This window comes from Enoplosus armatus, chromosome 17 (genome assembly GCF_043641665.1).
Source record: "Enoplosus armatus isolate fEnoArm2 chromosome 17, fEnoArm2.hap1, whole genome shotgun sequence".
NCBI classification, from domain to species: Eukaryota; Metazoa; Chordata; class Actinopteri; order Centrarchiformes; family Enoplosidae; genus Enoplosus; species Enoplosus armatus.
Genome location: NC_092196.1, coordinates 748,188 through 763,694, shown reverse-complemented (window position 1 = coordinate 763,694; position 15,507 = coordinate 748,188). Strand labels below are relative to the sequence as shown.

Below are 15,507 nucleotides of genomic sequence, written 5' to 3'. Positions count from 1 at the left end.
AGGTTCAGCAGCTGAGCGGCATACATCAGGCAGGAGAGAGGGGGAGATGGAAGAGGAGGACAGAAATGTAGTGGGTTCAACAGCAGGGCAACGACTCTCTCCATATTCTCCATCACACACACACACACACACACACACACACACCCTGGGGGCACGCAGCACAGCATGCCGCCATGCATTAAGGTGTGTGTGTGTGTGTGTGTGTGTGTGTGTGTTTGCGTGCAGATATGCCAAATGAGCACCTTCTGGTCGCTCTGGCTCAACGAGAAAAGCGAGCGTGGAGGGGAGAGATGCAAACGAGGGGGGAAAAGTCCAAGCTGAAGAAGAGGCAGCGGTGAGGAAAAAAACCCAAATAAACATGTAATGCATACAGAATAAACCAAATATGATCACATTCGATAGCATGAGTACAAATAAAGCACAGTGTTTTGGCAAAAAATGTGATACAAATATGAGAAGAATACAACTGTACAGCTACGACCAGGCGCTTCTTCGCGAGGCTTTAATGCATTGCGGAAATGCAACCCGCGAACTGCACTGCTGCGCTGTCCACAAGCGCCAGGTTTTATACAGTTGGACCGAACGGACAAGGCACAATAATGTATTATATAACTCAGAACAACTCGTAAACTCTACACGTTGTCGTAATGCAATCATTGTATTGCGCCATCATCAGCCACTCTGCACACACACCGGCCCAGATCCTTTGTTCCTCTTGTCAGTTCATGCTCGGTGGCGGTCGAACAACAGCTGAGTGAATATGACCCGGAAGCATCCAACCACGATAAGAGCTGGACATATTCTCTAAATGCTGCGGACAGGTGCTGCGGCGCTTCCTGTCTTATCTCCTTTGGCATAGAATGCACTGGACCAACCTTTACGAAAGGAAACAAGGTAATGCCGTCCCACAATTCCTCGCATCCGCCATCGCATAATTACGTTGCCTTTTCCTGAGTCCATCTATGAATTCTCCTTCACATCTTAAACAAAAGCGTTTAGGAAAAGACAAGACGCCATTTGTTTGTTTTTTTACCTATTCGACCGCAGCCCTAGCTGCTGTCGACCTTATGTTACCTGAACCCGGTCCTGATACCTGTCTGCCCACCTGTTCCTGCCTGTAAGCTATTACCCATGCATTTCTAAAATCCTCCTGCGGCCCCCTCCGTCCTCCTCTGCGCTTAGGTCCAGTCCCGCATTTCCCAAGTCGCGCTGCCAGGCTGCCATTCGCACAATTGCTTTGGTTTTAGAGTTTATAGCAAAACAGTCAATTACGGGAAATTGCGGTTTCTATCCACAGCGGAAACTAACAAGCAATTTCACAATATACTTGAATTCAAAAGACTATCCATCAACTTTGCTCACAGTCAAATAGATATCTGGTATTGTGTTGCAGCTCTGACAGAAATGATCTTTTTTTATATATATATATATATATAGAAAAGAAGTGAAGAGGAAGAGGAGAAAACGAGACAAAATACAGGAAGAAAAGGTGCAGAGCCAAGAGAAGAAAGGGGAAATGAATGGAGTGGAATGAGAGTGAAAAATACAGAGAGCAAAGGAGAGTAGGAGAAAAGAAGGGGTAGAGACATGTTTATACTGTAAATCCAAATCTTAGTTTGTAGGCGATACGTTTCAATTGGAATTGGAATATGGAGAGGATCACACACACACACACACACACACATTTGCATGCCATAAAAGTTCAGGCATGCGCAGTGTGAGCTCACACACACACACACACACACACACACGCACGCACGCTCACAAACACAGCAGTTACCCTCTCCCCAAAGGCAAAACACATGACGTCACGCGCGTCGTCATGGTAACTTGTAACTTGTCCCCTAGCTCTCTCTCTCTCTGTCCCTCTCTCGTTCCTCAACATTCTCCAGCCAATGAGTGTCTTCGTTAGATTGGAAATTGGGGAGAAAGAAATGACAAACAATAACTACCTGTGTGTGTGTGTGTGTGTGTGTGTTGGGGTGAGGGGGGGAGGGGGGGTTCATTCTTGATCTCTCTCTCTCTCTCTCTCTCTCTCTCCCTCTTCAACACTGTCTATCTCTCTCTACCTATCTGTCCTAGTCCCTTATCTTTCTCTCCATCCATTGTCAGGTCGTTGTGAGGTCGGGAGGAAAAATGAGGCGCCTCTCTGCCAGTGATGAAAATCTGTGTCTCTCTCTCTCTCTCTCTCTCTGCCCCCCCCCACCCCCCGCCACCCTCTCTGATCTCTTCTTCCTATAATTCTCATTCCTGTAGCTCTCCCTCTCTTTCATGACATTTTTGTGCTACTCAAAGTCACTTCAAATGTTTCTTTGTTTTGGTTTTTTTGTAGGGCTAAGTGCCATGATTATTTCACAATGAAATGATGAATGTGAAGATTCACATCAAAGGGTTTCGACCGGCCGAGAAAAATCCAGGCACAAAATACATTGATTAGAACTGTGAAGTCCCACCCCTCCAGGACCTGTACGCCCCCTTCTTTCATGTCTTGTTGTCAGTTTTCTTTTTTCTATTCATGCTTAAGGCAACAAACCCGATTCCGATTCCGATTCTGAAGGCGTCGAGTATGACGAGCTTGTTCCAGATCGGTAAATAGCCAATCAGTGAAATCTGTGGGGGTTTTGGAGAGTGTCCTCACAAGGCAAATGTCAGCATAGGGTATTTTGTTCTGTCAAAGGCAAAGGTGGAAGTATGCTTGAAAAGAACTAGCTCCTGCCATGTGTTGCCCGAGCATGTCGGGGGGCTAACGTCATTTATAGCTGTTCCAAATGGCCACACGGTGGTCGTCTGAATTTGGGGTTAACCGCGCTGAAGGCGAAGGTAGAAGTCACCGCCGGAGGATCCACCGCGAGAATTGAGCGCGTCAGCCAGGCCCAGCAAGCGAAATATCCAGTGCGTCAAAAACGCCCGGATGCCGTACTGCATGCATCGGAACCAGTCCACCTCGCACACCGTGTCCCACAATGCAAAGCGCTGGCGGTGGTTTGCCACTAGCGTTGCGTAAACTTTCACTTATTTCGCAACCCATGATGGCGTCATCCTTCACTTCATTGCGTCGTTGCACGGTCCACATGCTGCCGGGTCCGGCCCGGATGCGACCCATCAGCGCAAAAAAGAAAGAGTTGAGAACACTTGAAATGTCAAGGCTACAACTGGTTTCCCCGCTTTCCCCAGCTAAAGATTACAAAGCGAAACTTTGTCGCCTCGCAGTGGATCAAAGGAAGATGGCGACGGAGGACAGGAGTGACCAGACAAACGGCCTCCTCAGTTCCCTTCTCACAGCAAATCCCCCATAATTCCCTGCTTACAGCTGCAGGGTCAAGGTTCAAGTCAAGTCCCTCCACAATTCCACTGTGTCTCTCTGCAAGTGTGTGTGTGTGTGTGTGTGTGTGTGTGTGTGTGTGTGTGTGTGTGTGTGTGTGGATTACAGAGACTCACTTCAAATAATACACCCCATTACACATGTCAATATTCATGGCACCTCTCGCTCACACACACCCAGTAAGTGGTGTGTGTGTGTGTGTGTGTTGTGGTGAGCTGATGGTGCAGATGATGTTTTGACGATCATTAACATCGATCCCACTGTTGGGTCACATATTTTCTATTGAGTGAGAATGATTATGGTGTGTGTGTGTGTGTGTGTGTGTGTGTGTGTGTGTGAGAGAGAGAGAGAGAGAGAGAGAGACACTGAAGATGACTTTGGTGTGGATCTTAAAGCTTGAACTTTGCTGGAAAGCATCTACTCACTTTCAGTTCTCATATTTACTTCTTTACTTATTATTATTCTAGATATGCGTCCACGTAGAAACTTCAAGATGGGTGCGTTCACCCTTTTGAGACCCTCTCACAGTTTTCAAAATGTCCAACTTTGTTTCCCTTCCCAGTTCTTCTGTAGTCGTGGCTCAGGTTTTATGCACCTTCCAGACCTTTTTTTTCTTTTCTTTCGTGTATCGGAACGTTACCCTCCAACTCCCCAAGTGCCTCAACGTCAACTGCGACTCCCGTACAATTAACAGGGAAACAATGGACACTTCAAGACAGTTTAACCCGTTTAAAGTGTTTAAAGTGCGAGCGGAAGAGTCCTCTAGTTTGGAGTTATTTTGCATTGACCTAGCGGTTAAGACAGTAGTTAAAATGTCTCATATTGGACATTTAGACCATGTCACAATGCAAATGGGAGAATCAGGAAATGAACTTTTACTTCTGATGCTTTAGTTGCATTTTTGCAGACATTAAGCATGGCTTTGAAGCTTCTTCTCCTTTGTCAGTTGAGACAAACTCAAGGAGGGTGCCTCGACAGGCTGGAGCTCTGCACCACTGCGCCCTCTGCTGCCCGGAAACGTCCCTACGCCGATCTGCTGCCACCTCATCTAACGTTACTGTGGATAGATGCATTTGCAGGAAAACAAAACATTTACAATCGAAATATTTCAATCTAATATTTGATAGTTTTGTTATTCTTATAATTTATTCTTAAATTGCTTGAACTTGTGTGCCACATTTTCACTCATTTGTACTTTATATGTAGTATTTATGCATTTGTATGTGTGCGCTGTGTGTTATATGTGCTTTATCTGCTTGTGTGTATTAATGTGTTAAAAAGTATATTACATACGTATACACAAAAATGTGTGTGTGTGTGTGTGTGTGTGTGTAATGACATAGCCCGGTTTAAAAAAAAAATAATAATAAAAACAATGTTAAAATAAATCAACGAAAGCATCAAAGGTTGGTTAATTTAATTTCAACATTGTAAAGTGAAATAAAAAGTGAAGGTCTAACTATAAAACGAGGCACAGAACATAAACACACATTTTCTTTTCATTATTTGTTAACATAACCTGTGAAAAGAAAATGCGAAATACAAATAAAAGTGAAAAGTTTTGTGAATTGTGAAATTGTAACGTTGTGAACGAACAATTATTGCAACTATTTCCAGATGAATTGGCAAAGAAACAATATTGTGTTTTCTAAATGCAACAAAATACATATTATAACACCATAAAATAGTAATAGTTAACAATTTCCTAATTTATTTGAATTGCATACAGTAATTGATATTATTGAAGAAACAAAGGAGGCATCTCTTAAGAGAGCGTACTTGCAATTTTGCATTTTTATTTTGTACCTTTCATTGTTTGATTGTCAGATGTCCTGAGGAGGTTATTACATAATCCAGCCAGTAGCTGCACTGACAGAGCAGTGTTTAGCAGGTGCCACACACACTGCATCACCTGCAGACTGAGCTTTAACTGTCTTTTATGTCAGATTAGAGTCATTTCGGTTTTTTCCACTGAGGAGCGTGATGGAAATAAACCAGCCTACCTTCCTCTCGAGTCAAATATACATCAGTTATCACATTGCACTCCCTAAACCGAGTGAAATTCATGCATTTACACACTGTCTAAAGAGGCATTATATTACAGCGTTAATTTCTTTTATGGTGTTAAACTCCCATGCTGATCCTGAGTCTGTGAGCGTTCAACACTTCCAGCAGTTATTTAGTGTTCAGCATTCTCGCTGGCTTTATTACCTCAGAGCAGCGCCTTCCCACACACATTCGCTTCTGCACATCAGTGTGCCTCTAAGATGATGTTGCTTGCTTGTGGTGTGCAGCACTCGGGCAAAAATAATCAGCCAAGACGTGGCGGGCAGGCATGAAGAGCCATTTTGCAGTAGTGGTGGTGGTGGGAGTCGCTAGTGGTGACGGCAGTGGTATCCCACAGTGTTCCCCTTACATGTGGATTATGCTTGTGATGTTACAGGGTTGGATCACCACAGAACTGGAGCTCCCAAACCGGCTCCCAAGTCCCATCTGGTGGTTAATAGCGGCACTGCAGCCACAAGACATGATGCGAACGCTACCTGTCAGAATCACCTAATACCTTGAATGACGTCAGGTAAAAATAATAATAATAATAACAATAATCAGGCATTATTCTATTTGTGCTGTGGAGCATGAGGCCAGTATGGATATAAAAATCAACTCGTCCCCGTATAGCTCCACAAACACATGTGTTTTGGAACTGGAGACGCTAAAAGGTGTTATGTAGTGCTAAAATGCTTTACTTTGAAATGACCATTTCACACAAAAATACCCACTTTATTTCTTAAATAGCTCATAGAGTACTGTGTAGGAATCAGTGGTCACCTCAAAGGGGTGCCAGTGATTTAGTAATTCCATAAAGTTGAGGGACTCAAAGGGAGACAGATTAAAAGAGAGGCCGGGCTATCCGGGTTTTCAGTCCCTGGTGTGGGTCGAGATCCCAAAACACTTGGACCCCACATTTCCCACCATGCAACTGGACGCGGCTGTTGAGCGTCTTTCAGTTAGAGGGCCCCCCGCTTCCCACGTCTTTCAAACCCCACGCGAGCCCGAGACAACCCTGATGACGTCATCAGGGAGCGTCCCTTTAATGGCATTACAATATGAAATTAATACTACTACTGTTACTGTTACTGCTGGTACAAGTACTTGTACTATTACTGCCAGTACCACAACTACTATTACAGAACTTGTTATTTACAATAAAACTGTTGAGGAAAAACTGTGAACGGACCACAAGGTCAATTTAGTAGCTGTTCTGGAGCTTTAGCACGTGATCTTCATCAGCAGATGTGGTTCGCCTGGTTGGTCGAAAGCTCCGGAACACTCTACTAAGTCGACTTTGTGTCTAGACTGTTCGACAGAGCGCGTATTCTTACTGTGTAGTGGCATGCGTGAATGTCTCAATTTATGACAAATGACTGGATTTTAAAGCGTTTCAAGAGGCCTCCCATGCCAGTTAGAAGTCACCAGCAGATGGCAACGTTACATAAAGAGAGGCGGGGGCCACACGCTGTCCGAGTCATGATGCAGCTTTCATAAACCTGAAAAAAGATTAAATGATCTAATTGATGATGGATTCAGCACATCTATATCAATAATTAAAATGCGCAATGAAATGGTAAATGGCTGCTTTTATATAGTGCTTTTATGCAAAGCACTTAAGTGTTTGACTCTCGCACGCGCGCACACACACACACACACACACACACACACACACACACACACACACACACACTGACGGCAGCGAGCTACCATGTAAAGGTGCTGGCCTTGACCATGGCCACCGGAAGCAACACTATACCATCATGAAATACAACCAAACAGGAAGCCATGAACAGTCTCGATCATGATAAGGTGTGTATGACGCTGTGATGACCGATGACCTAAGGGGGGCCCGCTATTGGCTGGAAGGAGGGCATTGTGGGTAGACAGTATTGCCGTCCTTATTTTATACAAAGCTCATTTTTAGAAGTTGCGTGCATATCGGACCTGATTTTGTGCAGACTTTGACCTGAAACCTGCACCTCTTTTGTCTTGCCACTAGATGGGGCAATTGTATAAATTTCCGTCAGCCAAAGACCACATCTTCAACAGTCTAAACTCTCGCCTCTTGATGAACTTTAAATGTAGTTGTAAGCTGATGCAAGTGTTTATTGGTATAAACAGATAATTAATGGCAATACAGTAAAAAAACAAAAAGTTGTCACAATATAAAATGTCTTCATGGGGGAAGACATAATTGTTGAACTAAATATTGTACATGAATAAGCTCTTTCAAGTGTCCTTGGATCTTCTTACAACTGCAGTATAATGTGTTATAAACCATATATAGAGCTCATAAATGCGAAATAGACAGGGTTGAAGTACCATAATAACACATCATAACAATAAAGTCTATTTGTATAGCACTTCTCAAAACCACTTTTACATTGATTCTTTTGCCAAACAAACAGTAAAGAAAATAAATCATCATAATCATCATCAGTCATGGTGCCCTAACAGCAAAGGCCCTGTTCCCTCTAGTCTTAAATTTAGACGTGGGAACAAGAAGTCTAGCAGCTCAATTTTGTCCTAATTGGAGCCTGTTAAGTAATTTCTTGTTTACACCTGTTAAAAGACCACTGCAGGAGTCCAGCTGCGAGGAAACGAAGACACAACTTCTGTATCTTTAGAACTAAAAACAGTTTGAATATTGGACATATTTTTCAGATGATAAATTCAGGACTGGATGAGCTCACTGGTATGATATGCACATTTCCGCCAGAATCGGCCAGAATCTCCAAAGGCTTGATGACGTTAGCAATGCCACCAAGATACGGCTTGATCCGAGCATGCAGGTTCCCTGGGCCCATGGTGACAACCTCTGTCTTTTCAGCATTTAACTGAAGAAATTGTGGCGGATATCCAATCTTTCACATTTGCTGACATTTAACCAGACAGGGAACAGATCAGAAGGTTGTACTGGGCTTCACAGAGAGATATATCTGAGTATCGTCCACGTAAAAATGAAATGCAAGACCGCGTCTGTGTATGATGTGACCGAGGGGAAATAAGATTGGTCCGAGAAATGAACCTTGGGGCACTCATGAAAACCACTGCAAGGCTGTATCAGATATATCCAGTCAAGTATTTTTAATTAAGAACAAATTAGAGGTACTTTACGAGAGTATTTCCATTTCATGCCACTTTATACTTCGACTCCCCTACATTATATTTACTGCACCACATTTATTTGACAGCTACAGTTCCTAGTTACTTTCCAAATTAAGAATTTACATAGAAACGATTAGTTGATTAATCAATTAGTCCATCAAAAGAAAATTATTCAACAACTAATTCATCGCTTTATTCATTATTCATGCAAAAAATTCAAACTTTTCCAGCTTCTTAAACGTAAGGATTTGCTGCTTTTCCTTGTCTTCAATCGTCACAGTCAACTGAATAATTACGGGGTTTGGATAAAACAAAGAAGCAACCACCTCAACCTACCACGACAATAAAATGCTGCTTACAGACGAATGCATCTGTAAGAACGATCTAATGATATTAATATATAGCAGACACAGGGGACATCGTTATGCGCTGAGTACTTTTCATTTTGCTACTTTAAGTACATTTTTGCCCACTGCTGAAGTCTCTTTTATCAGGAAGCCATGAGCTACTGTACGAAAGCCTGTGCTAAAAGGGGGGCCCTATTTTCACAAATTTTCGTGGAATAGTTACCAAAAGGTTTTATGAATCGGTCCAGTAGATCGCCTCAGCCGGAAGTCGCAAACGGGCTGCAGAGGCTGCAAAGTATCGATCTGCTGCATCCACAAATGCATCGCAAAAAATATATATATAAATATACAAGTCAAGAATATGTCACTATATTTTCCGGTAGTTTGCATCATAAAATATTACATGAATACAGTCACTAACACGTGCACAATAACGAACAAATGAATAAGTGCCAAGAACCCTCAACGCAGGATAGAGGGGTTCGGTGAACGTGCAGTGGAAGGTGTGGAGGTGGATCAGCGCATAAAAGGAGACTCTGTAGAAGGAAAGAGTGCCAGCAGGCCAGTCCAGATACATTGCTATTCTGTTGGAACAGTGGTAGGACGTTGTGGATGTGACTGTGCCCTTTCCGTTGTGCCAAGCAGTGTTGTTGTTGCAGTCTAAGCACCAGGACTTGTCATTCCACCCTAGCAGAGAGTCATCCTCTCGACCTGTCCTGCGGAGTCCTCTGTATGTCACACCCACAAAAGCTGGTCCTTTCCACTCCAACTCCCAGTAACAGCGCCCAGTCAGACCATTTGTACATAGAACCTGGTGCCTGTATTCGAACCTCTCTGGGTGATCAGGATATGGCTGCACCTTTCTTACCACTGTCACCTGCCTGCCATCCTGAGACAGGAGGAACTTCTTGTTTGCCGTGTTTGGGTCTAGTGTAAGTTCACAGGCATCTGCCAGGAGAAAGAGAGAGACACACACTTTGAAATTTCAGTGCAACTTTATTCACAGAGGCTAGTTATTTTAGTTGCAGAGGAGTTTTTCGGGATCATATTTACCCTTTAATCTTGAACGTTTGATTTCTGTGAAGGAGGCATGGTTAGAGGACTATGGGAGTCTGGAGTTCACAAATATATAGTCAAAAACTTGTCTGTGACAAGGGGCAAGGGATGGATAAGATTCACCTGATGCTGAAGGCTCTTTTTCAGGCTGTCAAAACCGACATGCCTCTTTAAAGTTGCATGGAAATCGGGGACAGTGCAGGTAAGGGGTGGTGGTTTCCCATTTTTAACAAGCATAAGAGTCTACAGCCATGTTGGTAGCTCTGCAAACCTGAACATAGACTCAGTGATGCTTTGAACTCAGTGCTACTGTCAGCATGCTAACATGCTTACAATGATGATGTTAACATGCTATTTACCAGTAAATATTTACCAGGTTTACCATCTAAGTTAGCATGCAAAAATTGCTAATTATCACTAACACATTAAAAACATGGCAGACATGGTAAACATTATATCTGCTGAACATCAGCATGATAGCACTATCATTATGAGCATGTTAGCGTGCTAGTTAGATATTAGCATTTAGCTGTGCCTAAATACAGTCTCATAGAGCCACTATGGCCGTAGACTGTTGACCTTTATGACTGACTCTTGTTTCTAATCACTTGCCTCTAAATGATGATACATGCCAGATTTGAAGTTAGCCATTCAGAATGAACAAGCAATGAACCTTTTGGATGTTCAATGTTGTTGATTTTTTAATGCCTTGGAAAAACGTGTATATGGTAATGTTTTAAAAGCAAATAACAAGCCAAAGGCATTAAAAGTATTCTATGATCAACACGAATAGATCTACTTGTGTAGAAAAAAAGGTTTCCCAAGGAAAAGAGCTCTTCAAGCTCTAGATTGTTCAAACTACAGTATAATTCAACCAGTAGTGAGGACGTCAAGGGTGAGATGGCACCCCACATGGACAACAGGTGGAACAAATATTCCTGTGACCCCCATATTGACCATTCGACAAAAGGGCATTGTGTTTAGTTCTGGAAGTTTGATCAGAAACAGCAGAAACGGACTTTTATCGGGGAAAGGGTAGAGTGAGAGTGGTAAGGGGGTTAAGGGGAGAAAGGTACTTACATTTATTTGGCCCAGGCAAGATCCTGAACGCTCCACAATGATCAACACTGAGGCAGAAAAAGACAAAAACCTAGTCAGCATGATTATCCTTATGGACCCGACATACTCAAAAACTGACACGGACAGATGGTGGACCCACATGCGGTTCTGTTAATACTACACTGACTGCCTGCATACACGGATATGTTTGTCGATGTCTACAGTCCGTGCCTATAGTCTGTGTTTTGGGCTGTATGTAGACAGTCCGCATGGACACTGGTAAACAGGGGTGAATGACAAAATTGACTTGAATTTAGGACTTGCAGAACCTAAATTATACATAAAACTTAACTTGCAGGGACATTGATCCGTCAGCGGAAAGTGTTGCTGTGTCTTTTCTTCTGTTGAATAATTTTAACAACACGGCACATCAAAAACTAAGATACTAACAAACAGACATTCAAAATTGTAAAATGTATCCGTCAGTTCCTAGCATGAGAGGAGGAGGGTGACGGCTGCTAATTCTACCTATGCCAATTGTGAAAAATAGTGTTTTGTTGGTTGTCTTGGTTGGTGGTGGCACGCAAGCGACCTGTGGGGTTTCCCACGCCCCTCTTATGCATTTGGGTGCAAGTCTTCTTGCATGCCCCGGTATTCGTTTTTTTAAGGTCAATCCAGTTTTTCCGGTGCACTGGGACCTGCCCATGGAGGGACCAAAAATGCCAGTCTGTTACCATGTGTCCGGGAAGCGGCTTCATAAAGACACACTTTGATTATGGCTAATATCTAACTAATTGTCAGAACAGGTAGATACATTTATGTGGTTTGGACAACTTAGATAGGACACACCGGTCACACATTTTTTTTTTCAAAATAAAAAACATGAAATGAAATCGTCAACTCGTTGTAGTACAGGGGATGTAGAGCAAGAGCGAAATGCTGTGTGAGGAAAGGCAGATACTAGCCGCATCTGTCTTCTGTCACAGGAAAGGAAACAGGGAAACAGGGAAACAGGAGGCTAACAAGATGGACGCTAGCATTGTGGACTATCTGACTGGTCGGCAGTATGTTAGACTGCTCAAACGAAGACTGAACTACCTGCAGCTTAACACTGGTAAGACAAAGGAGTTGGTGGTGGACTTCAGCAGGCGGAAAACACCCCCTACACCCATTTCCATGATGTCCAGGATGTGGACACTGTGCAGGACTACAAGTACCTGGGAATACACCTGGACAACAAGCTGGACTGGGCTGTGTAAAAGAAGGGCCAGAGCAGACTCTACTGCAGTACCATGCTGAGGATGTTCTACCAGTCCGTGGTAGTTTTTTTGCACTGTAACTGCTGCCAAATTTCCCTCGGGATGAATTAAGTTCTTTCTTATCTTATCTTATCTGAGCTGTACACAATTATAGCTTCTACTGGAAACTACTGAGCAGCTGGTTATACTACCAGAAAGCCCTGCATAAGAGGCAATCAGCTAATGAATTGTTAATACCTGAGAGTGTCCAGTCTCCACTGTGGATCCTCAAGTCCAGCAGAGAGCAGCTTCTGCCCTAAATCTCCTGGATGATTGTAGCTCAGGTCCAGCTCTCTCAGATGGGTGGGGTTGAGGCTTAGAGCTGAAGCCAAAGAAGCACAGCCTTCCTCTGTGATCAGGCAGCCTGACAACCTGTTGAGAGTACATGTTAAATCCTCCATGGACTTTACCATGTCCATGCTGGCATGCTGAAATTAAGGTTAGATTAACTCTATGCATAGCAAAGGTTCAGGATTACTGACCTAAGTGTTTCCAGTCTACAGTAAGGACTTTCAAGTCCAGCAGACAGCAGCTTCACTCCTGAACTCTGCAGGCAGTTGTCACTCAGGTCGAGTTTTCTCAGACTGGAGGACTTGGAGCTGAGAACTGAGGCCAGATATACACAGCCACTCTTCGACAGGTTACACAAACTGAGCCTGAAGAAGATTTAGGGATGAAAATTCTATTGTTTAAGATTGGTTTGCTTTAACCTTATGACATTTGGGTTGGGTTGAGACATTTTCGCAATGTTGATATACCGAGACAGGTGTAATACAGTGCATCCGGAAAGTATTCACGGCGCTTCACTTTTTCCACATTTTGTTATGTTACACCCTTATTCCAAAATGGATTAAATTAATTTTTTTCCTCAAAATTCTACACACAACACCCCATAATGACAATGTGAAAAAAGTTTTTTTGAAATTTTTGCAAATTTATTAAAAATAAAAAACTAAGAAATCACATGTACATAAGTATTCACAGCCTTTGCCATGAAGCTCAAAATTGAGCTCAGGTGCATCCTGTTTCCACTGATCATCCTTGAGATGTTTCTGCAGCTTAATTGGAGTCCACCTGTGGTAAATTCAGTTGATTGGACATGATTTGGAAAGGCACACACCTGTCTATATAAGGTCCCACAGTTGACAGTGCATGTCAGAGCACAAACCAAGCATGAAGTCAAAGGAATTGTCTGTAGACCTCCGAGACAGGATTGTCTCGAGGCCCAAATCTGGGGAAGGTTACAGAAAAATTTCTGCTGCTTTGAAGGTCCCAATGAGCACAGTGGCCTCCATCATCCGTAAGTGGAAGAAGTTCGGAACCACCAGGACTCTTCCTAGAGCTGGCCGGCCATCTAAACTGAGTAATCGGGGGAGAAGGGCCTTAGTCAGGGAGGTGACCAAGAACCCGATGGTCACTCTGTCAGAGCTCCAGAGTTCCTCTGTGGAGAGAGGAGAACCTTCCAGAAGGACAACCATCTCTGCAGCAATCCACCAATCAGGCCTGTATGGTAGAGTGGCCAGACGGAAGCCACTCCTTAGTAAAAGGCACATAGCAGCCCGCCTGGAGTTTGCCAAAAGGCACCTGAAGGACTCTCAGACCATGAGAAACAAAATTCTCTGGTCTGATGAGACAAAGATTGAACTCTTTGGTGTGAATGCCAGGCGTCACGTTTGGAGGAAACCAGGCACCGCTCATCACCAGGCCAATACCATCCCTACAGTGAAGCATGGTGGTGGCAGCATCATGCTGTGGGGATGTTTTTCAGCGGCAGGAACTGGGAGACTAGTCAGGATAGAGGGAAAGATGAATGCAGCAAAGTACAGAGACATCCTGGATGAAAACCTGCTCCAGAGCGCTCTTGACCTCAGACTGGGGCGACGGTTTATCTTTCAGCAGGACAACGACCCTAAGCACACAGCCAAGATATCAAAGGAGTGGCTTCAGGACAACTCTGTGAATGTCCTTGAGTGGCCCAGCCAGAGCCCAGACTTGAATCCGATTGAACATCTCTGGAGAGATCTGAAAATGGCTGTGCACCGACGCTTCCCATCCAACCTGATGGAGCTTGAGAGGTGCTGCAAAGAGGAATGGGTGAAACTGCCCAAAGATAGGTGTGCCAAGCTTGTGGCATCATATTCAAAAAGACTTGAGGCTGTAATTGCTGCCAAAGGTGCATCAACAAAGTATTGAGCAAAGGCTGTGAATACTTATGTACATGTGATTTCTCAGGTTTTTTATTTTTAATAAATTTGCAAAAATCTCCAAAACTTTTTTCACGTTGTCATTATGGGGTGTTGTGTGTAGAATTTTGAGGAAAAAAATGAATTTAATCCATTTTGGTATAAGGCTGCAACATAACAAAATGTGGAAAAAGTGAAGCGCTGTGAATACTTTCCGGATGCACTGTATATGAAAAAAGGAACAAATAGTCAAATCTTCATATTGAAAAGCCAAATCCAAATCTGGACAGCCTGACTCTGGACGGTAAAACTAAGATCCATTATCGCTAGCTTCACAGCGTAGCGTTCAGGCCCAGTTAAAACAATGCAGTTTAGCTGGGTTATCAGCGCCTGCCGCAGGTGTAAAATATAGCAGCTGTGGATGAGAGTCAGGATGTTGTTTTTAAGTTTATGTTCTGCTTGTTCAACAGGTGTTTGATACATTTCTATTAAACACATTCGAAGAGGATTTGAATTGCCATTTTTATTTAATTTAATTCTTGGCGCTGGCTTAAACCTCTATGCAGGAAAAACTCTGTCTCAGTCTAAGAACTGTCTTAGAACCCTGTCTAAGAAGTATGAGTAAGAAGTATGAAATACAGTTATGTAAAGCAGTTCAGGGGAGTGGATAATATACTTTAGTAAGTATAGCAAAGCTTAGCATTCTATAAGCAGATAAAAGCATAAATCAAACATACTGATTCGGAAATACTGACCATAGATTTTCCAGTCTACAGTGTGGGCTCTTCAGTCCAGCAGAGAGCAGCTCCACTCCTGAATCCTGCAGGTTGTTGTAACTCAGGTCCAGCTCTCTCAGACTGGAGGACTGGGAGCTGAGAACTGAAGCCAGAGCTTCACAAGACAGGTGTGACAGCTTACATTGCTTCAGTCTGATTTCGAATTAGACAGAGTGGGATAAGAACGTTATTCTGTTGTAAGGACATACATTATATCATAGAGGATACTGTTTCACCTAGAGGGTAGCACTAAAAAGCAATACAGAATATATACAGCCTTGATATTTAGCATCTAGACAGCAGGGG

The 15,507-nt window shown here is 43.3% G+C and overlaps 1 protein-coding gene across 1 annotated transcript in view; it reads right to left on the bottom strand.

The window, feature by feature from the left end:
- Positions 1 to 2,799: 2,799 nt before the first annotated feature.
- The window catches only part of LOC139299860 (NACHT, LRR and PYD domains-containing protein 3-like), a 137,996-nt gene continuing 125,288 nt past the window's right edge, over positions 2,800 to 15,507 (bottom strand). The window contains exons 9-14 of the mRNA XM_070922797.1: positions 15,181 to 15,354; positions 12,725 to 12,898; positions 12,441 to 12,614; positions 10,966 to 11,012; positions 9,269 to 9,777; positions 2,800 to 2,973 (exon numbers count right to left, since the gene is read on the bottom strand). Coding sequence (XP_070778898.1) covers positions 2,800 to 2,973; positions 9,269 to 9,777; positions 10,966 to 11,012; positions 12,441 to 12,614; positions 12,725 to 12,898; positions 15,181 to 15,354 — 1,252 coding nt within the window. The remainder of the gene's footprint in view (positions 2,974 to 9,268; positions 9,778 to 10,965; positions 11,013 to 12,440; positions 12,615 to 12,724; positions 12,899 to 15,180; positions 15,355 to 15,507) is intronic.